The sequence below is a fragment of the Toxoplasma gondii genome, chromosome VIIb, assembly GCF_000006565.2.
Source record: "Toxoplasma gondii ME49 chromosome VIIb, whole genome shotgun sequence".
Classification (NCBI taxonomy): Eukaryota; Apicomplexa; class Conoidasida; order Eucoccidiorida; family Sarcocystidae; genus Toxoplasma; species Toxoplasma gondii.
Window position 1 is genome coordinate 947,233 of NC_031475.1, and position 24,338 is coordinate 971,570.

Genomic DNA, 24,338 nt, shown 5'->3' on the forward strand with positions numbered 1-24,338 from the left:
CGCAATCGCACAAGTGCACCACATAAAGCACGCACCGATGCACGATGTCGGTATCCGTTTGCATTTGCAGCCCCACGTGTCTCTGAATGCTCCGTTAGCGGGGCCATGACGAGCCTCCTTAGTACTTTACGGTACACAGAAGTCAAACGTATAGTTGAACGCGGAGCCGAATGGGTACCAAGTGGTTACGAGGCACTGAAGAGCTGCGACAAGTTACCGGTGATTGTGAGGAGAACACGAATTTATACCTCTTCAGACGGCACCCACCTCCCCGAAAGCGCTACGTATCGGTTTTTTGCTGAAATCGAGACCTGTCTACAGTGACAAGATGGTGTGCCTAAATTTCGCTATCAGCGGCAGTGCAGTGGCGGGCACCGCCGACGTAACGTACTTCAAGCTGCTGCTGAACAAAACTGTTACTATAGTTTGTGGTAGTGGCTCAATCTGTAGATTCTGAGCTAGCGGCGGTATGGTTTTCATTGATGTGAGCATGTTGCAAACTGACCCATCAGACCTTCCCGCCTTTTGATGCAACCCTACGCTGGGAACATCCACAAGACACCGCCACTGACATTGAAGGGGGAGCGACCTGGTGAAACGGGAGTAGTCGGCAATCAATAACGCTTTTCAGTCTGACAGGAGTTTTTAGTTGCTTCACAGATTGAGATTGCACCGTTTGTTCTAGCGCATGAGTTTTCCCGTAACCATGACTGCTCCAAGTGCCCGCGAGTTTCTCAACAGGCGTAAGCTCGATGATACTAGTCTGTCGCACGCCACAACACTCACAGGATGGTGGCGACGTGTATCCAGATATGTCAGTGACAGGATTCACGGAGCAGAATGGTATTTTGATGGTGGCGAAGGAACTTGCCGACAATGCAGTTGACGCGTGCACTCATGTTGACAAGCCCTGCTACGGTTTCCATCCCAACCCGCGCGTGGAGGTCGACGTTCGTCATCTGTTGGACGGCAAGATTGACGTCTGCTGCCGCGACACAGTGAGGCCAGCTGCAGCCGCTTTGCCAGACTAGGTGCCACAGCTTAGGAACCGCAGGGTGTTGGCTTTTCGTGCGATTCGATAGAGTCATTTGGGCAGCTATTTGCTACTTCGAAAACCAACGACTCGAGCGTGAGCGGCGTGTTCGGAATTGGCTTAAAGATGGTAAGAAGATGAGAGAGTTCAAGTTGGCCGAGCGAACTCAGTAGGCTGCTTATGCGATAGGCAATGATGTACTGTCACCGGAGTGCTGCATCCCTCTTGAGGATGAAAGTTAGGTAAGTGTGATTTGTGAGAGCAGACAAAAGCATCGAGTACAAGTCCCCTTCAGAGTTTCACCAAGCGAAGTATGGAGGTTCCGGGTAAGGTCCGACGTCAGCGGGCAGTCGGCAGATATCGAAGATTTTGAAAGTGAGCCCCACCGCATGAGACCCCTGACATCCTGCATGCATCGGCGTATTTGAACAGCGGCCAAAGAGGACGTGGACACGTGGCCGTGGATGACGGAAGTAGCTGCGGAAGTAGGAGCACACCACTTGGCTCATAGATACGAATCAGCAAAAGTGGCCTGCGCAGGTGAAGGGCCAGTGGAATGACGAGATGAAAGGATCATTTCTAAGCTACATAACTGCCATCAATTTCTTAAAACCCGAAGTACAATTTCTTCAGATGTATCCGTACTTTTTCGCGACCAATCTCTCACTTTCACCAGATCTCGCTCTGGATTTCGACAGAATCAGAGAATGTAAATGCTCTTACCCCTGAAGTCAGGGGCAATGGGCTGCTACAGTGTCTTATTTCTTTGACGCAAATTGCGTCACACAAAGTTATTGCCCAAACGCAGCAGGTGGTGAATGACGGCGGGTACACGGTTCGAATAATTGGGATTGCCGTGGCAATCACCGAGGACTCCCAAAAACAGACGGAGTGGGGCTCTGTCCGGGTTTTGCGCACCTTCAACTCCATGCCTCTGCTGCCTGAAGACGCCCCAGTTTGCGCGATTGACAAGGCGACTAGGTAACAATGACGCGTTGCAGTATTCACGGTGGCCAACCTTCACACTGGCGACAGGGAGTTTCTGGACAAAAAAGGCGCTCGGTTCGGCTTGCTGACAAAGAAGAGACAGCGGAAGCCTCCTGGATCTATGAAGGCTGCCATTGCTGCTCCTGTTGAACCTACACCTTCGCGGGCTCCTGCAAACACATACGACCGCTTGCTCGGGGTAGTTTTTCTTTCCCATGTCCAGCATATACTCAAAAGAATGCTACATTATCTGCTTAGGCAGCGTACCCACACCGTGTGTGGTTTGCCGGACCAACTGTTTGGTCAGACATTGTTCTGGTAAGGTGTCTAACAGCTCTTGCCGTGATATTTCTCAACATGGTGAGGCGTGTAGGTCATCAGCGTCGACAATGAAGAGGCGTGCTTCGGCAGTTTGTGCAAAACGTATTTGCGGGTAAGTTTCAGTCAAAATGCGTATCACAAAGAGTTTTCCAACCTACTGCACGACGCACTAGGAGTCGTCCGCTCTCTCGAAAAGTCTGTGCAGTGCGCTGTTGGCTACGTTTGAGGACTTCAAGACACATGACCCTGCCGCATTCATGTCAATCGCTGAACGCGAGGTAAGGCTATCAGTGGTCAACATACGGAAAGCCCCAATGCAGCGAGCGTTTCTCTGGTGCAGATGAAAGAAGCTCGCGAAATCTACATTCCGCAGATGGCTCAATCGATGGCACAGATCATCTGCCGCTCTGATAATGAAGAGTTCAAAAATGCGTCTTTCATGATTCTTTCCGTTGAACGCGAGCCAAAGGGATACGTGGCGCCGCGATCGGGTAGGTATTGGATAGAATCAGAACTTGTCGAAACTAGTGGAAATGACACCATAGGTTCGCGAGCAATGGCAAGCGAGCCAAGCGAACGAACAACGTCTGCCGCAAAACGAATGAAGACAAACGACCCACTGGAGAAGCTCACGGAGAAGTTGGAAGCACTCATACTGTGAGTCTTCTCCCTTCGGAGGCCAGCGCACGGAGAGAATTGACAATTTGTTTCGACTGGATTCTTCAGGACGAAACTGGAAAAAAAATGTGCGACGAAGACCAAAGAATGCAACCCTGGAGAAACCGCTAACCCTGCCCTTGCGTCCGATACGGAGTCCTCGTCAGAGGAAGCAGAAGAAGAGTAAAACCGCCACGTCATACGCAGCAGTTTACCGCTCGAGCCATCAAGCATTCGAGGCTTTTCACAGCCCCCCACAGTGCATGGATCGCGCTGTATCGGTACTTGTTAGATGGATACCTTTCAATAGTACCAAGCGCAGCGACGCTGCTTTCATTAGAAAGACACAACCTCGTGTCCTTTCCTTCCTGACCACGGTTCCACCGACTGGGGTAAAGGTGACAAAGTATAATCGTCGTTCGTCCGTGTCTCTAGATCTTCGGTAAAACCTTCATCTTCGTAGTCATCTTTCACCGTTCGGCACCCCAGCGTGGCGGGGGGAGGCATGTACCCTTGAGAAACCGAGAACATTTCTATGTTGTGAGGACCTGGAGGAATACAGAAACATGCACATGAAGCCCCACGCGAAGTCACGTCAACCGCGGAACACGCATACGGGAAAAGATGAAGGCTACTGACCGACAGAGGGATATCTTCTTTTTCGTACCTGTAGCACGGTCCTGCCTTGGCTGGCTGAACTCCGATGACGTCACACACAGCAGCGTTTTCCACATGCTCGTGGCGCATGCGAACATACGGCGGCGACAGGCGAACAGCAAACAAAAGACAACTACAACCAGCAGATAAGTCGTTCCTAGACCGAGCAACTCCTCTGTGTGCGCCAGCTCGACTTCCACGAAGCGATACGTGAAAGGCTGCGTTCCCTGATCGAAGGCTTGAGGGATGTGCTTCGCAAGCACTGCCACCCTACATAAACACGAAAGCACAACCACGAAAACGTTTCACCATGTCGCGTGCGATCTCTCAATGCGTCTTGAGCCATATGTCGGTGCACATAAAGTGACATCGACAAGCAAATATAGATATCTACATGGCAAGATGCACTGGAGACGCGTGTGCAAACCGACGACGAAGAGTGTTGCATTTCGCTACCGACGCGATTAACTTTAATCCGGCACTGAACATGGCGTCAAGTGTGGCAGCAGCCCAAGATGTAGCTCTCATCTCACGCACTTGTAGACCTGGGATCCTTGGTATTGCAGGGGTAGCCTGAAGCTTGTCTGTCCTGCGTCGATAAGGTACTTTGACGTCGTTTTGTAGTATTCGGCGTCCATGTAGAGACCGCAGCTGGCCAACCAGTTCGCCCGAGTTGCGCTGGCAAGCGCAACAAACACCTCGTACTGCACTTGTTCCTCCGGAAGTTGGTTCCCCCACTCTCGAAGAGACGTCTTCGAGCAGGTCCAGTGCCTGAGCGTAGATAAAAGGAACGCCGGACACTGGATAGGCGGAACGCTCGGCTCAAAAAAAAAATCTCTTGAACTCTCCTCTCGTTGCCCTAGGAACCGCCATTTGTGGCGAGAGCCTTAAGCTAAACGAGCGTACGTAAAACAATTGTGTTTCCCCCCTCTGATTGGCGGCACCCGTGAAGCGACGTTTGCACCGCGGAGACTCACCCGTCCTGCGATAGGGCTTTGACGGCCGGGAAGGTCATCAGGGGCTTCCACCGAACATTTAGACTCCATTTGCGTCCGCTGAAGGGATGGCGAAGTTGCTCGTACCAAGGCGCCGGCGCAATTTCTGCGTCCACATCATCGGATTCTGCACTGAAGCAAGCCGTTCTTTCCAGTCTCGTCATCATAATGCTGAAGGTCGCATTGTTCTGGCGGATGTAGCTTTCGCTGGCTGTGTCTTCCGGAAACTCGCATGATGCGCCTAGGAAATTCGCATTTTGAGCCTCAACAACCTGCAGGACACGCCGCAGAAACGTTACGAAAAAACAAATAGCAACTTCTTTTGATGGTCCACCGAAATCCACGCGCCGATGCGAGGAAGCGTCCACCGACACGCGACCCTGAATGGGTCTGAGAAGGTGCTTGTGGAGAGCACGCAGTTAAAATGTAACTCCACATTCCCTCTGCAACTCACCCGATACATGCGGCCTTGCTGCTGGAGAGTGGAGCTATCCGTGCGTCTCGAAACGCGCTTCATGGACCCCAGAAAAATCCCCGGCACCACGCTGCCTGACACGAGTTTGCTCAGCCGGTCATTCCACCTAAGAGCCGCTGTACCGCTGCACACCTGAGAAAGAAGTTGCGAACAAAAACACAGGAGTCGTCGCTCGACACACTTGAGTTCTGCCTCCTAAAGTGAAAAAATAGGCAAGACGAATAGCAGCCCACAAATATACTTTTCCTGTAGTATCATTAGAATGTGTCATTCAAGTTCCTAACCAACAATGGATCTCCGAGCTTTGATTGAAACCACCAGGGCTGACGCTACGCATTCGCATCACCACACGACGGGTCCTAACGACTTGTTTGTGAATCCACCCATTTGGTAGCTCTACATTTCGACCCTGTGGATGGAATCATGCTTCTGCGCCTTCAACGATACACTTCTATACACATATGATAAATCGTCCAAATCAAACGAACTGCACGCGCATATACACATGCACCTCTACTCTTACAGATACATCTGCACTACCGCACACATACTGGGTTGCTGGGAGACTGTCACAGCGTTTCTGGACGTCACATGTGTACCTCGAACATCGTGACGAGCTTCCCATTGAAGGCAGGGGGTTTCCAGAGCCGGAAAGTGAATTTGTCAGCAACAGCCATGGTCTGAACAAGGGGTGTGCGTCGGTTGGCATGAGGTATTTTCGAGACATGGCCCAAGATTGCAGAGCCGATCGGGACGGCCATAGGCAAGGACTGGTGAATGACTGTGGCGGTCATACGGAAGTAGAACGGCTCCGACGACTGGGTATAAATTCCGATTCGATAGTAGCAAAGACGCGCATCAAACAGTTGCCAGTTGTTGTCGACGATGGCCACCAGTTGGTCGCGTTCGTTTACGTAGCCATGCTCCGAATGCAGAAGATTGGAGGGACGAAGCGAAGGACTCCACATCGTTCGCACAAATGTTTCCGTGTTGCAGGTCTTCACAAACATCGACGTCGCCTCCAGGGGCTTCTGAATTCGGTCTCTGTAGGAAGTGCGCAGGTCACCATCCTGCTTCGGCGCCTCGCGGTCCGGATCCAAAATAAAAATCACCTGCCCACTCGGCTCCCTGCACGAACAGAAAACCCACAACGAACTCGAGGGAAACCTATCGGGTCTTTCCGCCACGATTTCTTTCTTATCTGTCTCAATCGCGAAATGAACGTTGCAACGCGCTTATCTACACCTTTTCGCCTAAGGAGCGAAAGGGGCTTGTGACACGCTCCGACAGTCCCATGGAGACACCCGTACGCACCTTCAGGCAATATATATATATATATATATATACGTGAACACATACTGGGATTCAAATGCATTTATTTATGAATATATATGGAGAGAGGAGAAAACCTGTACACAACGCCGGTGTGTGCATGCTTTCGTTGCCTGCATAGATATGCATGCGCCCGTGGAGTTGCGTAAAGACATGAGAGATGAGAGTCGAAATGCCTGCGGAGGACTCACGCGACCTCGAAGGAGAAGAACGCCGGTTTATCGGCTGCAACGGAGTATATTCCAGAGTCGATGTTGTTCTTCAGCGGCACATACATCCCCTCCTGTGTGGCCGAGAACTCGACAACAGGTTGGAAAGTCTGAGAAAAGAACAACGCACAATCAGACCTGTCCACGCTCACCTGGGGACCTCGCCAGGCCCAGATCGAGGTCGACGAAAACGTTGCATGCAGACAAGGAGCACAATCCCTTTGCTGCACACCCGAAAGAAAGAACGCACGGACTGGAGGACCGAAGCGGATTCAGAAAAGAGCTGGCTGGACGCTGACACGCGGACGAGCAGCGGAGGCAGAGAAAGTGGATTGGAGATCTTGTTTTTCAATACCCTCTGCGTACACTCACCGAAGAATAGGTTTCGTTGAGATACAGAACCACGTAGAGAAAGTTCTTGCTCTCCAAAACTTTCTCCTCGGCTTTGATGACAATGTCCGCGGTCGACCCACTTTGCCAGTCTTTCGTAGGTTCGCTAACCCAGCAAAACTTCCCCCCGTCATCACTGCGACAGCCGTTTGGGTGCTCGAGCTCTGCAGACCCACAAGGCTCCACAGAAATAAGATGCGAACTTGAAGAAGCTGGAGATTCGTCAGCACCGATGCAATTGCTGTGCATTGCCGTGAACGGACCCCTGCGTGGTGCGCGCTACTTCTCCCTCCCTGAGAACCGACTGAGTCCCGTTCGCAAACAAGAAGAAACGAAGTCGCGTGACGGAGCCTTCGCGCGAGGTCTTCAGACATCACGAAATACGTTCTCGTCTGCTAATCCGTCGCCAGTGGAGGGCGAGGAAACGAAACACCAACGTTTTCTCCGATAAATACTTATACGTGTCCAGAAGCACAAAGATGTTTACATGTCTGAATACACACTCAAATACATGTTGACCTGACGGACTCGTGCACTCACAATGCCACCGTATAACGCGCACCACCACCAACTCCGATCACCAATACACACATGAGGCTCTCGCTGTTCACTTCCAACTTCCGGCGTACAGACAGCAAAGGTGCCACTGTCTCTTTACACGCGCCCATGAATCGAGATTCACCTACGGAGATCCACGGAAACGCGAAACCAAAACAGACTTTGACTGCCCGCGCCGTACCCTCGTGCAGACGCGTTAGGTTATGGAACAGCGCAGCAGTCATCTTGGAGATCAAGAATGGGTCTTCGCACCGAACATGGAGGTGCACATCTGCACTCGGATTATCTTGGTAGAGCAGAAGCGCCTTGGATTGGTTTTCGCCCAGAAACTCTTCGGGGACAAACTGCCGCGTTTCTCCGAAGGAGTAAACGTCGAAAGCATCCGCTGAACGAGACGTCACTTGGATGCTAAAGTCAATTTCGCGAGACTCAGAGAGATCTGCGGAAATGCGGGAACAAGCAGACGACACTCTCGCGGGACCATAGGCCACTTAGCCAAGCCTCTGGCTTCCTCGGAATGCACATGTTTCTCTCTTTACATCGACAGTGGCTGATTTGGCAAGGATCGAATTACACGTCTTGGCAAACATTTCAGTAGAGTGATTGTCGTCGTTATCTTGGGAGTTTTTGGTCAGGGTGGGCACTACTCGAGTATGCATGTCTCAGGTGCTACAGTCGTCACAGCCGCCTTCTTGGAATGCCCTACTGGGTCCTCGCGATCGCGTTCTTTTTCGCGTCTATTTGCTCCTTCCCCAGACGATCGATCATCCGCTTGAGTTACCTGTGGGCCGGTGGTGATCGTAGACACTGATGAGAATCTGGCAAGAGTCAAGGGGATGAAAAACATCTTCCGTGTCTGTCCCCAGCTGGTCGTCCTCCAAACGGCTCGTGGCGAGGTCGTTCGGTTCGCACGCCGGCACCCAGTCAGCGTCATCGGCGTCTCGCCACACACTTCCTGCAGAGACAAAAAGGAGTCCTACGTTTCTACAGGCTACGTTTGTCTGCGGACTTTACACTGCGGCAGTGGGAGACCTCCGGATCCAGATCTTCGAGGTCGCTGGCCAAAGCCATTCGCACAGCCTACTTCGATTCGAAACGAGACGACGCACGGAGGTGCGACACAGAACACAAGCCTGCTGAACGTCTCTCGCGGTCTGTCAAAGCATCTGTTCCACACACGACAAAAGTCAAGAAAACAAACCTCGGAACGGCCGTTCATCCGCGTCGCTTTCGCGGTGTCACGAGGTTTCGTCTCTGTGATCGCATCCATTGTGTTTGGCGGTGTTTCATTCCCTCAGTCTCGAATGGCTGCCAGTTGTCTCCTTCCAGGTCGTTCACTATGCCTTTTCGGCACTCTTTCTGCCGCCTCGCGGCCGATGCTTCTCCTCATTCGCTGCTCCCCTCTCCAGCCCCTTCCCTTCGAAGCCTGGCCTGAAGCCGATCTCCCTCTGCGCGCGTCTTGAAGAGAGTGGCATTCCGTATCGGTTCCTTTCTAGTTCTCAAAGTGACCAAGTTGTGCCTTCGTCACTTTCTCAACTCGTCCATAAACTCGTATGCTGGCTTGCCCTTGTCTGCACGACCTCCCGCTTCATTCGCCGAGCTGCACTGCTTTGTCTTGAGGCAACGAACTTGAGAGATGCTGTTCGAATTCCCCGTGGTAAACACAGCCACCGATTCCCCTCTTTCCACTCTGTGTGTGGGTTTGGTTGTTGCTCGACTCCACACGTCGACCACACAAACGCGTTTCAGAACAAGTCCTCATCTTTTCTCACCGATCCGCATGAAGAGAGTGGGGGACTCCGGCGATTCCTGGACGAGTTGCTTGACTGTCGGGGGGAGCTCCTCGCCAGGTTCAGGCCGTTTGGGGAATCCCAGATTTCTGTGAAGAGGCTGAACAAAGACGTCGACCATGTGGACGAAGGGCGTGACTTTGAGGAGAAAAAACTCGTCGTCGGCTTTCCCAGAGAAAGGCGCACTCCAGACGAAGAAACTTGGTCGATGGCTAGTCACGGCGGCTCGCAGCGGCACATTGAAGTCGAGCGGCGTCACCTCGTGCGTCTCGTGAAGCGTCGTAGAGATGTGGGCGTTAAAGACGTACATGCAGTTCCCCTGCCGAATGCTCGGGTCGTGAAGCTGAGAGACGAAACGCGGAAAAACGAAATCGCGCAACCTGCTGCCGCGAAAGCCCCATCGACACCGGCTGAGGTGCATGGATGCAGACGACGGAAGTTACGCACGCGAGGAAGACACCGAGATCAGAAAGAGCACAGCGAGGAGACAGAAACGAGAGAGAGGAGAAAGAAACAAGAGAAAGGAGACAGAAACAAGAGAAAGGAGACAGGAACGAGAGAAAGGAGACAGAAACGAGAGAGAGAGCGGAAGCGTGGAAAAAGAAACGAGAGACGGAAGAGATGTCACACGAGAAGAGAGAGACAGGGGAACGGAGAAGCCGCAGACGAACGGCTTCTCCGGAGCTCCAGGCAGCACATTGCAGAGACCCGCGAAACGTCAAGACGCGATCGCTCGAGGCCCCAATCGCTTCCCTTTTGAGGCCTGGCGACTGGCGTGTTTCCTCGGAGGCTTCTTCCCACTGTTCTGCCGCACCTTACCATGAAGAAGAACGGACCTTCAGTCCAGGGGTGTATCTCTCTGCCGATGACGAGTTGCCGACTTTGAGGCCAGGGGAAGTCTCGTCGGAATCCATCAGGCCACTTGACGGTGAGTGTCGCCTTGCAGTCGAAGGAAGCGACTTTCAGGTGGAGGGCGGCGTCGAGGTCCCGCTCGAGAATGAAGTCCTCGACCCAGAGTTCGTACTTGACGTCGCTGTTCTCCCAGAGGAAGCCGATATTCGGCGTAGCGTCTACAATGAGGTTCGTGACCACCGAGTTCGTGGGCGCCGTCAGGAGTTCCAGCGAAAAGCGCTGATCCTGATGAGCTGAGACGTCGACGCGAAGGACGCACTGCTTCTCGACAGACCGCGAGGACCAAGGCGCGGCGTCCTTGCTGTTTGGAAAAATGCACCCGAGCACCGCCTGGCGTCGCCGAAGATCCGCGCCTTTTATGTCGATCGAACGTCGAGCCACCCCGTCACTCCACCACTGCGCACTCCCCAAGTGGAGAGGCGTCAAGTCCGTCACCAGAGTCCCGCTGCCCAGGGACGCGTACAGGGAGACATCTCGGTCACTCGAAACTGGCGAAAAAGAGGAGAACGGAAAGCGAGAGGACGGAATGGTAAAACAAAGAGAGGAACGACACACAGGTGGAGAAGGTAATGGACAAGGAAAGACACGAAGAAAGTGGAACGAACACAAAATGTAGAGGAGAGACAGGAGAGATTGGAACCTGCAGGAAATGCGAAAACGCCTCAAAAAAAGGGGAGGAGAGAGAACAGAGACGAGACAAGGAAAACAAGGAAAGCTTCGAGAAATATGCACAAACACACGGGAACAAAAAACAGAGGGGAAACAGAAAACCGAGGAAACGAGAACCCCCTCCCCTTTTTTACCGATCCTCCAAAACATGCGAGCAGCACTTACGCTCCTCGTTTCACGACTCGCCTTCGCAACACACTCCCCGCTCGTTGTTTCCTTCTGCCCTCTGATATCTCCCCTTCCCGTCTTTCTCCCGTTCAACCGTCGCTGAAGGATGAGTTTGAGGCTCTTCACCTGTGATCTTGAGGTCTTCATCGGGCGTCACGTCGACATAGGAGTACATTTTCGTATGGCCTTTTCGAACGATGTCGTGCACGGGGCGACCAGGGACTAGAGCGTCGACTCCGCCATTTTCTTGCCGGACTTCCAGCGTGTACTGCGCATCTTCCTGGGCCTCGACGAGAATAAAGAAGGTGCAGAAACCGGTACTGGAGATGACCGAGGCGTTGCAGACCGACCGGAAATCCTTCGACTCAGAGGCCAGCAACACCCAGTCCGTTCCGATCTCTGTAGAAGACCAAGTGTACCCGCGCGAAGCCGAGGAAACGGTCCGAAGTGGAGACACAAACAGATCTGCGTCTCCCACTGCCCCACCTGAACATAAAAGCAAGACGAGGGCGCGCGGATGTCGCCAACGCTTACAGGGGGAAGAGGCATCCGACTCCAGGCAGAGAGATCTGGACTGTGCCGCAGTTCGTCCACGTCCCCTTGTCGGTTTCGAAACGCGAGATGCGCTCGCACATCGTAGAGAGAGAAGTGTACGCCTAATGCCAGGTGACCTGCCCAGGCGTTCGGCAGTGAAAAATCCACCTTTGTTTATATTTCACACAGATATATATATATATATATATATATATATGAAACCTCGATCTAACAATGCAGATTCCTTTCGTGATTCCGGGATGGTTTAGCAGTTTTGCCGGGACGTTGGCCTTCTGAGGATCAAGTTCGCCTTGGAGACCATTTAAATGAGTGTACACCGATGTTTACACACATGTGTACGGAACGATCTGCATGAACAAGGCGATAGAGAGATGGACTCGGTCTGGGGTTTCGATTCATGACCGAGAGTGGAAAGAAACGCGAAGAACGAATGCCGCATGAAGTGAGGATATCGCGTGCGTTCGACGTTCGTCTCACTGGCTAGCGAAATGACGATGTCCTTGTTGTAGACCGGCGTCGAGAACGAGTAAAAGTGAGACGCGTCTGCGGCGATGGAGCGACGAACCGGGAAGTCCAGAGGAAGAGGAAACAACGCGCCATTTGCACTGCAGACAATTGAAAATGGAATGCCGTCCACGCCGCTTGAACGCCTGCCTTCACCCTTCTTCAGATTGCCTGTCTCTCGAGAGGCCCTGGAGCCTGACGCAGACGCCAGGGCAGAAGAGGAAGAAGAGGCGGCAGACGAAGCAGACGACGAAGAAGGGGAAGACGTAGAGGTAGAAGTAGAAGAAGAGGTAGAAGATGAAGAAGGGGAGGAAGACGAGGTGGAGAGAAGCGACGAAGGACTGGGTTCGACGACCACTACATAGGCCGAACCAGTTCCGAGAGACAGGGACTGTGGGTTGTCGAGGGGGACATCGATCACTTGCGTGTCAGGGAATTTGCCTCCGCGCTGTTGGGGCCATAGAACGGTGCCTGCAGAGAAGAAGAGAAGAAGAGAACAGGAGGTCGGAGTGGATGAGAAAAAGAAAGAACGAGGAAGAACGCAGAGCGAACGAAGAGAGAGAGAAGACGCGTCCGCGGCAAGCTGGCGAAACGATGCTGTGTCAAGCGCGAACCTGGAATGCTCGAGTCTGGGAGCCGATACGCTCCCTCATTTTCCTTCGTCAAAACATTTGCAAGCAAGCGGACGCGCCGGGCCTTTTTGTCGAAGGAGGAGACAATGCAACGGAAGTGCGGCCGAGCATCAACTGCATGCGCTGAAACAAGAGAAAAACGTAACAACGCAACACCCAGCAGAACCTCTGCAGCCTGAAGGGGCGACATGTCTACCCGACAACTGCCGTCCGCCTTCTCTGCGCATTTTCATATCTTTCCAACTGTACTCAAAGTGACAGATATGCATGCGCAGAGACAACCCAAACATGCTTGTCACATCGCAAGACGTCCATTTCGGAACTCTCCTTTCCACTGCTAGTCGTTTGCCGACAAGAGAAAAAGGACTTCTGCCGAGAAGCTGCTGGACCGTCAGGCAGCAACCACCGAGGAGACGCGGTCAAAGGGGGAAACGTGATCTAAAGCGACGCCGCCTCATGCATCCACGCGCGGACAGCAGTGGAAAAAACAAAGGAAAGCCGCTCGACATGCACCCGACTCGCTGCCTAGGTCTTCAAACCTCCACTCACAAAAACTGTGCGCGAAACACAACCACTCGCACCGGGTAGACACAAATACATATACAAATATAAACATATACAATATATATATATATATATATATATATATGTATTCATATAAATTTGTATACGTATTCAGATACGTGTAGATGCACTGATATACAGATATGTCTCTCCATATATATATATATATATATGTATATATATATATATATATATATGCTCATATGCACATACATGCACAGATATATTCATATGCATATGTCCGTATCCGGCTTCAAGTCTATGTGTATGCACCTGTACATACGTATACACACGTATATATATATATATATATATATATATATATATAATTACACGGTATATAATTACACGGGCCGTGACTGTCTGACTCTTTTTTGCGTTACCTGCAGTGAGTTTGTAGTCGAGGGGGAAGGAGAAGAATCGCTTTCCACTTTTGTCGTTGCGATTCGGCTGGACATGTCCGACGAACACGGCGCCGTCCATAAGGTGGGTCGTCGCTTCGAGGACAGCTCCTGGGACAGGTTTGGTGAGAAGCGCGCGTTCTGTCTCCTCGCCGGCGGGGCCGAAGGAGACAGTGACGTCGATGGAGACGGGGACGGCTGCCACGCTGCGAATGCGAATTGTCCAGTCGCCGACGCCCTGACTGTCTCCGAATACAGCGGCCGACGAGAAGCGTTCGGAAAACTCGACTCTGTCCTTCGCCTCAGAGACAGGAACGGAGATCGAGCGACTCTTCCCCTGCGCATGAGTGCCGCCCGGCAGCGAGACAGAGATCAGGAAGCCGGGAGCGCTCCCCGCCAGACTCAAGCGGAACGCGTACGCGCTGCGGACCCACAACACGGCGAAGGAGGAGACTCGGAGAAATGCAAAGAGGGGCATGAGGGAAAAACGTGGAGAGACGACGCACAGGAAAGGAAGCGCGGGAGAGAACGAAGAGCGCAGAGACAGCGCAGAAAGAGAGAGAAGGAAACGAGGAAGAGAAGGGAGAGACATGATGGCGAAGGGGAGAGAAAGAAGGAAACGAGGGAGGGCTATTTGAAGCGATTCAAGAGAGAGTCACATGAAATAAATGGAGTGATAAAGAACAAGAAGCTGCGCGTAGAAGAAAGCGAAAAAACACCAAAAGGAAGGAAGGAAGAGACGTGAAGTTGAGGCGAGAGCCTGCATGAGGGAACTCAAAGCAGAGGGCCGAGAAAAGCAAACGAAAACCTTCAATCGCGTCAAACCTCCTCCCATTCAAGACTGTGTCTGCACCTCCGTGCAGAACATTCAAGTGAATTCTCACACATAAAAATGTATATTGGAAAGACCGACACACCCATCTATGTCTGAATAGAGCTGGGATCTTCCCTTCTCTCTCGTTTTCTCTTTTTTCGATCTCGCTTCTTGCACCACACAGCTATATTAACGGGTCGCATCCCCACTGGCATCTGTGGCTGAAGTGCGTCCTGCATCTGCCTCGATCTGTCCGTGTCTCGACGTCGAACGCCCCGCGACCCAATCTTCAAAACGAATCGAGAGGGGAGGACGAAACACAAAAGAGAGAGGAAGAAGAGCAACCGAGGAAATAGGAACGGGGAAGGTGGAGAGAGACTGGAGTGGCTAGGCAGTTGCGGATCACCAAGAAGTCCTGTGAAACGCTGAGGTCTCAGCTGACCTCTCCGGTTTGGAGAGACGCGGAAGCGTATTCGAGTCGACATTGAAGATCAAGTCGAGCGCGCGAGCACCTGCGCTGTCGTTCGCCAAGATGCCTCTGAAGGCTACGCCGTTCTTCACTCGAACTGTCTGCACGCGAACGTCGCCGGGTGTCGGTCGCCACAGTCCCATCACGACTCTGCGCGAGCAGGGAGAAAGGAATGAAGAAATGGAGAGAAAAAACCGGAAAAGCAGACGGCCGAAAGCCACGAAGAAAGAGAGAGGAGACAGGGAGAGAGGCCGAGACGTCAGAGGGAGACAGAGACGTGGAAAGCAAAGAAGAGGGCGCGCCACAGAGAGAGAAGAGAGAAAGAACCAGAGAGAAAAACAGAGAAAAGAAGAGGAAAAGAGAAGCCGAAGCCGCGGGGAAGAGGAACGACTAAAACAACGGAACAGAACAGAGAGAGAAGTGAGCGCGAAATGGACAGGGAAAAGAACGATTCAAGGCTCACATGAGCAACAAGTATGCGCTTGTCTTTTGTCAACGAAAGTGGCGACAGACCCCGAGCCAGGAAACTTGCAGAATGCCGCGAGACGGAATGCCAAGAAATCCGAGAGATGCCTCAGACGCATACACACACATGCGTGCATCTCCACACAAAGACACATGTGCGTGTATACGTACATATATACTGACATATTTGTCAGTTCACATGGGTATACACTGTATATATCTGCAGGTCTTCGTAAGTGTACAAGATTCTATCTTATATATGTACATATATATACGTGAATGTGAATATGTCTGAACACACATATGCAAATATATATATATATATATATATTAGATATATATATGCACAGAGGTGACAGAGAACGCGAATTGCGGGTCTTCACAAGTCTCGTTTGTCTGGTTTTCCTCACGAGCTGTCTTGCCAAGACGCGAGGCGAATGCGGATGACGTAAGCACTTCGAGGCTCGAGCGCGTCGACAGGAATGGAGAGCCGGAGCATTCTGGACTCGGGCGCGGGTCGGCTTATAAACGGAGAAGGGCACGGGGCGTCATTTTCAAGAGGCAGCTTCTGAGTAGGCAGAAATCACCGAGGGTGAGGTGACAAGACCCAGTGCGGATGAAGCCACGAACGCAGCGCTCGTCTCTGCATGGATCGTTCCGGTTCTGTGCCCGGTTCACCGGCGAATTGAATTTGAGTTTCTCTTTATCGCCTTGCCTCCGTTCTTCCCTGTACCCTTCCTTTCTCCACCTTCTCTCGCTGTTCGGCTCTTTTGATTCTCCCATCTTACCGCTGCTCTCCTCTGGTCTGCTCTCTGCTTTCACGGCCCTTCCGTTTCCTGCTCCAGCAGCTTCTTGATTTCATCCTAGGGTCTTGCCCTTTGTTCTCTTCGCCTCATCCATTTCGCTATCCCTTCGTCCGTGCTGTCCCTCCTTTCGCTCTTCCCCCCGCTTCCCCTAGTTTCGCTTTCGCGTCTTGTTAGTCCTTTGTCTCTCCTCTTCTCTTTCCTCCAGTCTCTCCGCCTTTCTCTTTCGAGTATCGTTCGCCATTCGCGCCCATCGTTTATCCGTCTTGGGTCTCACCGGACAGATGCGAAAGAGACCCTCTGCCGGTCCGCATGGAACGACGCAGAACTCGCTGGGCATGTCTCCTTTCTGTTTCTGGACAACGATAGTGAGGACCTCCCGGGTCGCTTCCCGGTCGTTTGGAGGCTCTCCAGCTGCCGCGGACGGCGAGCTCTTGGCCTCCATCGCGTTGCTGACAAAGTCGGTTCCTCCCGCTGTCTGCCTTCGCCTTCGCCCAACATTGTTGCCAGTCCGAAAGACGAGGAACTCGTCTTTGCAGTAGCGAGAGAAAGGGATAAACGTGAGAGTGACGCCCACACCCAAGCCGGGGAGCTCTGCCCACTGGCGCATGCCCGCCGCCGCAGCCAGCGAGGAGACAGAGAGAGACACCAAGGAGAAGCTCGAGGTCCGTACACCAATCACGAACGTTCCAAACGGCTTCTTTCGACGGAGAGCATCTGAACCGAGATAGATCAAGGCGTAGCGGATGCCCGCCTCCGACTCCTGCTCGGTGCTACGCCAGGCAAACACCTGCTCTCTCTTTGTCTGGAAAAAAGACAGCAAGAGACAGGAGACGTGAGAGACAGAGGCGCGAGAGACAGAGGCGCGAGACTCCGGAGAGGAGGGACAAGAAAGTAAAGCGAAGACGCACGTCGCACAAACTTGTCGTTTTTCAGTCCTTCTACTCGGCCCTCGTCCGCAACAGGAATCTGCTGCTTCCGGGGTACGCGTTTTTCCTTTCCTGTGTCCATGCGACACCGTCGCGCCCGAGTGTCTCTTGTTCACCTCAGCAAGTGGCTGCTTCCCACATGAGCGACGGCCCTCTTCCTCAAATAGAATGCCTCTGTGCCCCCATACGCATTGTCTCCGTCCTCAGAGTTACTCTTCCTCTCCCCATGAGGAAAGTCGCTCTTCCCGCAATCGATATCTCTTTCTTATCTCAGCCAAGCCTCGCCTTCCTCAGGCAGGCTATCTCCGTCTCCCCACAGCGAGTGTCTCCTTCCCCACAGCGAGTGTCCCCTTCCCCACATCGACTGTCCCTTTCCATACAGCGAGTGTCCCTTGGCTGACCTTTGCGGGGTCTGGTCTGGGTTCAAGTTCCTCGTTGGCGACGGCGAGTGTGGGGACGCCGCCTGCGACAGACTCTGCGACGAACTCGACTGGCGGATGTTCGACGACGGAGCCGAGGGCGCTGTGGAGACAAGACTTCTGGGGGTCGACGGCGACTTCGGGGAGAAAAACTTTAAAGAACCGGAGAGAATTTGCAGGCAAGACAACATACAAAGGCCGGTCCAGAGCGACCTCTGTGACGCTGCGCGGCATGTCCAGAGTCAGTCGAAACTTGCGACTCGCCACACTCGGAGACAGAACGACGATGTGCAACGTGTGCTGCCCCGGATTCTTCGCAATGCCCTCTGCAAAAAAACGCATCACCACAGAGCATCCGGTTCCAAATCGACATCTCTCTCGACACAAACACCCGCTTTATTATTGTGTGCATTGGTACAGCTCCACCTGTACAAGGCGAGAGGTGAAGGACATACATATACATACACATATACATATATATATATATATGTATATCCATATAACGAGATGAGGTAGCTGCGCTTGCTGAGCGAGAGAGATGTCAATGATACAGATACATGAACTCAGTGTATCCACACGGAAACCTGGATCGAGATCTGCGTCATCTCCAGACGCATAGGTCTACACTCGAAGATAATAAATTGAATGAAGACAAGTCCGTATATTTACAAGTTTGGATAGATGTGCGAACACCCCATGCAGATGCATATAGGTGGATGTGCATCTCCGGAATTACGTAAAAAAGAGACACCGATGGACGTTGTGTGGAGACTGGTTACTTCCTCTGGAGTTTATGACCTTCATTTCGTCAGACGTACCTAGAGACGCCGCCAAGTAAGTGACTCCAGCAGCTCCTGCGACAGACGTGAGAGGTTTGCAGGCATTTCGCGTTTTTCCAGGCTCGTCTTTCCCCGCCTTCTCGCCTCCCGTGGTGCTCGTCCTCTCGCCGCCCTCTGTTGGGACCTCTGCGCCGTCGCCAGCCTCTTCAATCCTTTGCCTCCGCAGAGCTGGAGAGGAAGGAGAGGACGGAGAAGGAGAAGAAGGAGCGACAGGCGTCTCCTGAGAGGTAAGTGCGGCTGTACTGCCTTCGTCGTCTCCATCGGAAAAAGCCGTCTCGGGGACGCAGTCCCAAGCTGCCAACAGTTCCAGGCGATCTTCGAAAAAACGAGAAGAAGAGGACGAAGAGGAGGAAGACGGAGACTCGGAGCTCGAAGGTAACAGAGGCTGATGGGCACCAGGAGACACGACCTGCAGAAGAAGCGCGAGACAAAAAGATACACGCAGGGATGCGTTAGAAAGACAAGATGTAGGCAGAAAGGAAACAAGATAGCCAGGACAGGAGGACGCGGAGATACAACTGTAGCGTATTTGCACTCGCAAGAAGCAGTTTCGTCATTACTTCCTGTCTGTTCCTCTGTATTGCCATCCGCACTGTCGGGCCGTGTAGAAACAGTTGTCTCTCCAGTTGCTCGTATCCCTCTGTTTCCATTTCTTTCTTCCCCCTTTTGCCCTTTCTATCATTCGTTTTGGCGCGCTCTTCCTCCCTTTCCAATCGCCCTGTCTTTCGTTTCCGCTGCATGCCCTTTGCCTACGACTTCGATGCTCGCTCCGACGACGCCCCGGACGGCCTCTTGACAGTCGTCTGTGCATTTGAACGCGTAGTGGAGAGGGACGCCCACGAGGGCCTCGCCACTCACGGAAGGACAAACAAGGTCGGATTTCTCATCTTTTCTGCACTACAGAAAAAACAGCGAAGCGCCACAGAGAGAAACCGGCCCCAGGTGGGTGACGCTGCCAGCTCCGGAGACTCCAAAAACACACAAAAACTCTACGAAAAAAACGCGTGTGCACCCATGTCCAGACACGAGCTGCGATTTACATATATATATATATATATATACATATATATAGAGAGAGAGCGAGATAGTTTGTATAAATATATGTAATTATATATATATATATATATATATATATATATCTTCATGTGCATGCAGTTATCCATCTCTGTGCAGAGAAGCGCGGTTCCTTCGCCTGCCACAAGAGGCCATTTCCAGGTTCTCGCGTGTGGCACGGCAGGCTGAAAAAACGATGAGAAAAAAGGACTCGACATCTCTCTGGTCTATCGCTGGCATCCCGCTTGCATGCACCTTCTTTCTTTTTTTTACCTGCCTTACCTCTACATGGCAGCCTGCACGAACACTAATTAGCCTACATATATATGTATATATATATATATAGACATATTTGTATACGTAGAAAACACAAAATACGCATATGTACATGTGTGTATAAACAAGCACATACACTCTTGTACCGAAGGAACGCGGGACTCATGCATGCACTATGCGCTGCGAGGTTGGTGCTGTCTTTGTTTTTTGGTTTGAGCCTTGAGACCCGTCTCTGTTCTCTCGTTTTCTCCTCGCTACCGAGAGATCGAGAGGGCGCCTTGGCCTTGCCTGGTGTACCTCGAGATCGATGACTTCGTCTCTGCCGGGTGTTTGCCACTGGAGACTGATGTGCGGCGCACAAGGCGTCTCACAGGAAACGACGAGGACGAGAGCGCCCGGTCGAGGAATCGCATGCAGTTCCTCGCTCGAGACGCGCAGCAGTGTGGGACCCGCGGCAGCAGCGTCCCGCAGCCACACGCATGCGTCCTCCTTCTGGTAAATCAGATACACTGCTGGAAACTGTAGAGAAACATCAAGGAAATCGACATGGAAAAGGCTTCAGATCAGCTACACAGACCACACAGCTGACCGCCAATCGACTACAAACCTTTGAATATATATATATATATATATATATATGTTATATATATAAATACATATATTATATTATATATATGTTATCTATATATGCATACATATGCATATATATATATATATATATTCACATACAGGAGTCTGCATTTGAGAAATATGTCCATATCGGTATACCTCCCTCGGTAGATTTATCCATGTAACTTTCCATGTGGGGTTGTATGCGTTGTTGTGAGAGACTGGGGGGCCTCTGCGAGGTTCAACTGTGTGTGGCTTCGGACAGGCGCGTTCCCCCTTTGAGAAGGGAGGTGAAGGTGTAGCACTGAAGACGAGACATCTTTGAGTTTCGAGTTTTTTCTTGGATTTCCTTCGGTACTCGCACTGGCGCAGAAGTGCATGGCCACCGCAGATCCTCTTCTTGCACCACAGCGTGCCTCAGCGCGCGCGTTGACAGCACAGCCGTTAGCAGGTGCTCGAAAACAGATACACATTTTACTACGAAGAGTTGCGTACATGTGTATCTACAGTTTACTTGAGCAACTGTATATCTTTGACTGACTGACACGCACACAGATCGTTCCACTCATGTTCTTCAGAAAATGAATTTAGGCACTGATTCATCCAAAAAAAAACGAGATTCCGGCGGCGGCCAAGGCGAGCAACTACCTGACTGGGTCGGTGCGGCGTGACAAGAACCGTCAACTCGCGAGAAGGGTGGAGAGTCGATGGCATGTCGAATCCGGGCAAATCTTTCTCGGTGAGGGGCAGGCCAAACCAGTGACTTTTCAGTCTCTCCCTTGGCACGATCTCCACCACTCCCGAGGTTCCTGCGCCGAGGGAAATCTGGAAAAACCGAAGCCACAGAGAGGATCTTTCGCATTTCGAACTTCCGAGAGTTTACCCTCCTTCCTTTAACTTACAGGGCTGCACCTCGAGTGCTCACGGCGTCGTGCGACGAGACACACACACACACAGGCGCGACGCATTCAGAGAACAGAAAGGCACAAGACTCTGCATGCATGTGCAGACGCAGACGGAACGCGAACGAAGTCCACCTGTGAGCGACGGCAAAGGAAAAACGATCATAAATGCAGGGATGTATGGCGAGCACAGTTACAAGGACAGACGTTCATCCACTCCATGCGTCGACGCGCAACCAGATGGCTCTAGCTGTGTGACGATGTTTTTTTTGCCTCTGTGTAAGCGTGGACCTCCGTCTCCTTGGTCTCTCTGCCGTTCCACCTCTCTCTCAAATCTACCTCTCCAACTCAACTCCCCTCCTCCCTCTCTCCATACAACTGTCTCTCTCCATCCTCCATCTACATCCGCGTCTCTCTCCACCGTCTCGACGCGTCTCTGTCCCTCCAGAGCTCTCGGTCTCGACCGACAAAGACGCCTTACTTGCTGGAGGCTCTTTCCTTCTTTGACTCTCGCGCAGATAGCATCGGCGAGAAGCGCTCCCTGCGGTCCCGTCAAAGTTCCTTCTCGGCCTGCTTTCTCGTCTGCCCGAATTCGGGTGCGCATGTCCTTATCGAGGCGCGCGCCGACATCCTCGGCCGGCTGGCCTCCCAGTTCGCTTCCAGCTTCTCCCGTCGCCCCCGCTGCCGCCGGCGGCTGCGCGCTGGCCGCCTCAGAACCTCCATGCGCAGGAGACTGGCGCTGGTAGTCTGCGAGGAAACTCTCGGCGCGGGCAATCTGGGACGCCGACAGATGCTGGCTATGCGTCAGGTCGCCTGAGAGGAGCGACCCTCGAGGGATCGCCAGTGCACTCGCAGGCAGAGCACCTGACGCTTGGGGAGCAGAAGGCTCTTCAGCCCTCGAAGAAGCAAACGAAGAAGCAAACGAAGACGGAGGAGGAGAAGGAGAAGAAGCAGCGACGCACAGGTGGAAAGTAGCGAGAAGAGCGGGGAGAAGAAAGACACACAGACGAGATGGCCGTGCGACGCGCGTGGAGTCGCCGTTCCGCTTCTCCTTAGTCACAGTGGAGACTGCATGGAGAGGAGAAAGGAGAGAAGAGCGGCAAGACAGAGAATAGCGAGGGAAAGAACGACCCTGTGAACCGGAAATACCCTTCGCCGTAGATTCCAGAGGAGCCTCTCGACCAGCCACAGAAGGTCGGAAGCGCCCCTGTGGCGTCCAGAGGTCTCGGGACTTCTGTTTCGACCTGGGAGTCTCTCCCACCGAAGAACGGGGAGACGCAGCGACAGGAGAAGCCCAAACACCCGGAGGCGAGATACGCATCTTGCCTGCCTGAGAAGAGCGACAGTCCGCGACGCTCGAAGAAGAATGGAAGCCGACAGAAGGGGAAGGCGTCGACAGCCGCGAAGACGCGCGACAGGCAGGAGAGACAGGAAAAGGCACCGAGCGCCTGCTCTGTCTGACGCCTCTCCGAGCAGACGAGACGTCCGCCATCGTCCGCTGGGTCCACAGCGCCGGACGCACTTGTTCACAAATCAGGAGAGAACGGGGAAGTCGGAAAAGGCGAAGAATGACAGACGCCACCGCTGGGAAGCAAAGACAACGCTGGCAAAACTCTCGACTGCAGCATGGGAGAGACGCTGCAGACGCCACCGAAGATGCCGCTACTGCAACTGGTAGTGAGAGCAGCAGAGAGGACAACAGGAAGATCCAGAGAAGAACAAGGATGACTCGAAGGAAATCCTAGAGCGAGAGAGGCGAACGTAGAGCGTGAGAGAAAAGGAACAGAGCGTAGCGGAGGAACCTTGAGCAACGGACGAAAGATTTTTCTGTATCAGAGAGAGCCGTGAGATTCCCTACAGGATGATGGCACCAAATTCAACCTCCGAGCTGCTTGAGAGAAACGGAGGAAAAGAGGAGAAGGAAAAACGGCAGTGGACACTGCTCGGGAGATGAGGTCGAAAGCAAAAAGGGGGAAGAAGTCACCCCAAGACCAGATACGACAAACGATTATCTCTTCTTCTTCTCTGCTTCTTCTTCTCAAATGCGTTTCCTTTTCTCTCACTTCCGTCCGCCGTCAAGCCCCCGCCGACTGAATCCCTCGGTTCTGTTACAAAATGTTCCGTTTCTTCAGAAATCCGCGGCGCTGGCCGCAGAGCTTCCAGACAGTTTCCTGTCTCCAACAGGAGAGCAAGGCTGTACGGTTTACGAAGAGCGACCGCCGCGAAAGGGTGCAGGCAACGACGCAGAAAAGCCACCGCAGGAGACGCCAGCTGCGAGGAGACGCTGCGGCAAATGTCAAGCCTCGCAACACAGACACCGAGATCTACAAAGAAACATAAACACAGAGATACATATTTACACGCAAATGCGTACATGCATCCTGACATGACGTTCCTGTCGTCCCCGCGCCGGATAAACTTCCAGAACGGGGCTTCTCTCGAATTACGGCTGTCGAGGTTTTCTCTCTCTTGCTCTTCTGGTGCCTCTCTGTGACTGAGGAGGACTTGCGCTCGCGAAGCCGGCGAGAAGGACATTTGCGTTGTTGCATGCAGCGGACAAGCATCTGTTTCCGGCGCCCTGTCGACACTCTGATGCCGCTTTCCGAGCAGAGCGAGGCGCAAGAAAGAAGAAGAAGGCGAGACAGACGCAGAGCGCCGTCTATAGATACACAGCGCGAGGAACGCCGCAGTAGCTCATCCGGTTCCGGTCCAGCGTCCTTTCCTCTGCATCTACGCAGAAAACGAACTCCTGGCGAGAAGAGACGCGGAAACGAAGAACCTCCTTGGAGGCGCCGCATGGTCTCCCTGACTCTGTGACGGGAGAAAATCTTTTTTCAGTCAACAAACGCACGCGACAAGACGGCAGGAGACACCGCGCTGCTCTGGGGCATAGCGCACAAAGTTTTCGCGCCGGTTCGTCGGCTTATATTCGGGGAATTCGAGATTCGCTT

At 52.6% G+C, this 24,338-nt stretch overlaps 3 protein-coding genes across 3 annotated transcripts; 1 reads left to right on the forward strand and 2 right to left on the reverse strand.

The window, feature by feature from the left end:
• Positions 1-328: 328 nt before the first annotated feature.
• TGME49_262890 (hypothetical protein) lies at positions 329-4,160 on the forward strand (the record flags this gene model as incomplete). Its single annotated transcript, XM_018781302.1, has 15 exons — positions 329-431; positions 811-969; positions 1,083-1,162; positions 1,223-1,275; positions 1,329-1,408; positions 1,466-1,518; positions 1,574-1,651; positions 1,710-2,014; positions 2,069-2,219; positions 2,279-2,338; positions 2,394-2,453; positions 2,515-2,619; positions 2,682-2,832; positions 2,887-2,998; positions 3,068-4,160. 15 exons carry the CDS (start codon positions 329-331, stop codon positions 3,183-3,185), a joined length of 1,668 nt encoding a protein of 555 aa, XP_018637137.1. The 3' UTR covers positions 3,186-4,160.
• On the reverse strand, positions 3,335-22,879 carry TGME49_262880 (hypothetical protein; the record flags this gene model as incomplete). The annotated part of the gene is made up of 25 exons (XM_002365347.2): positions 3,335-3,546; positions 3,666-3,925; positions 4,193-4,426; positions 4,633-4,922; positions 5,105-5,257; positions 5,725-6,253; positions 6,649-6,776; positions 7,039-7,220; positions 7,796-8,053; positions 8,396-8,569; positions 9,387-9,747; positions 10,224-10,804; positions 11,280-11,639; positions 12,186-12,683; positions 12,827-12,967; positions 13,792-14,231; positions 15,066-15,242; positions 15,968-16,125; positions 16,638-17,165; positions 17,691-18,034; positions 18,527-18,956; positions 19,301-19,444; positions 20,174-20,395; positions 21,134-21,310; positions 21,869-22,879. 25 exons carry the CDS (start codon positions 22,877-22,879, stop codon positions 3,335-3,337), a joined length of 7,992 nt encoding a protein of 2,663 aa, XP_002365388.2.
• Positions 22,880-23,367: 488 nt separating this feature from the next.
• On the reverse strand, positions 23,368-23,922 carry TGME49_262870 (hypothetical protein; the record flags this gene model as incomplete). The annotated part of the gene is made up of 1 exon (XM_002365346.1): positions 23,368-23,922. One exon carries the CDS (start codon positions 23,920-23,922, stop codon positions 23,368-23,370), a length of 555 nt encoding a protein of 184 aa, XP_002365387.1.
• Positions 23,923-24,338: the final 416 nt, after the last annotated feature.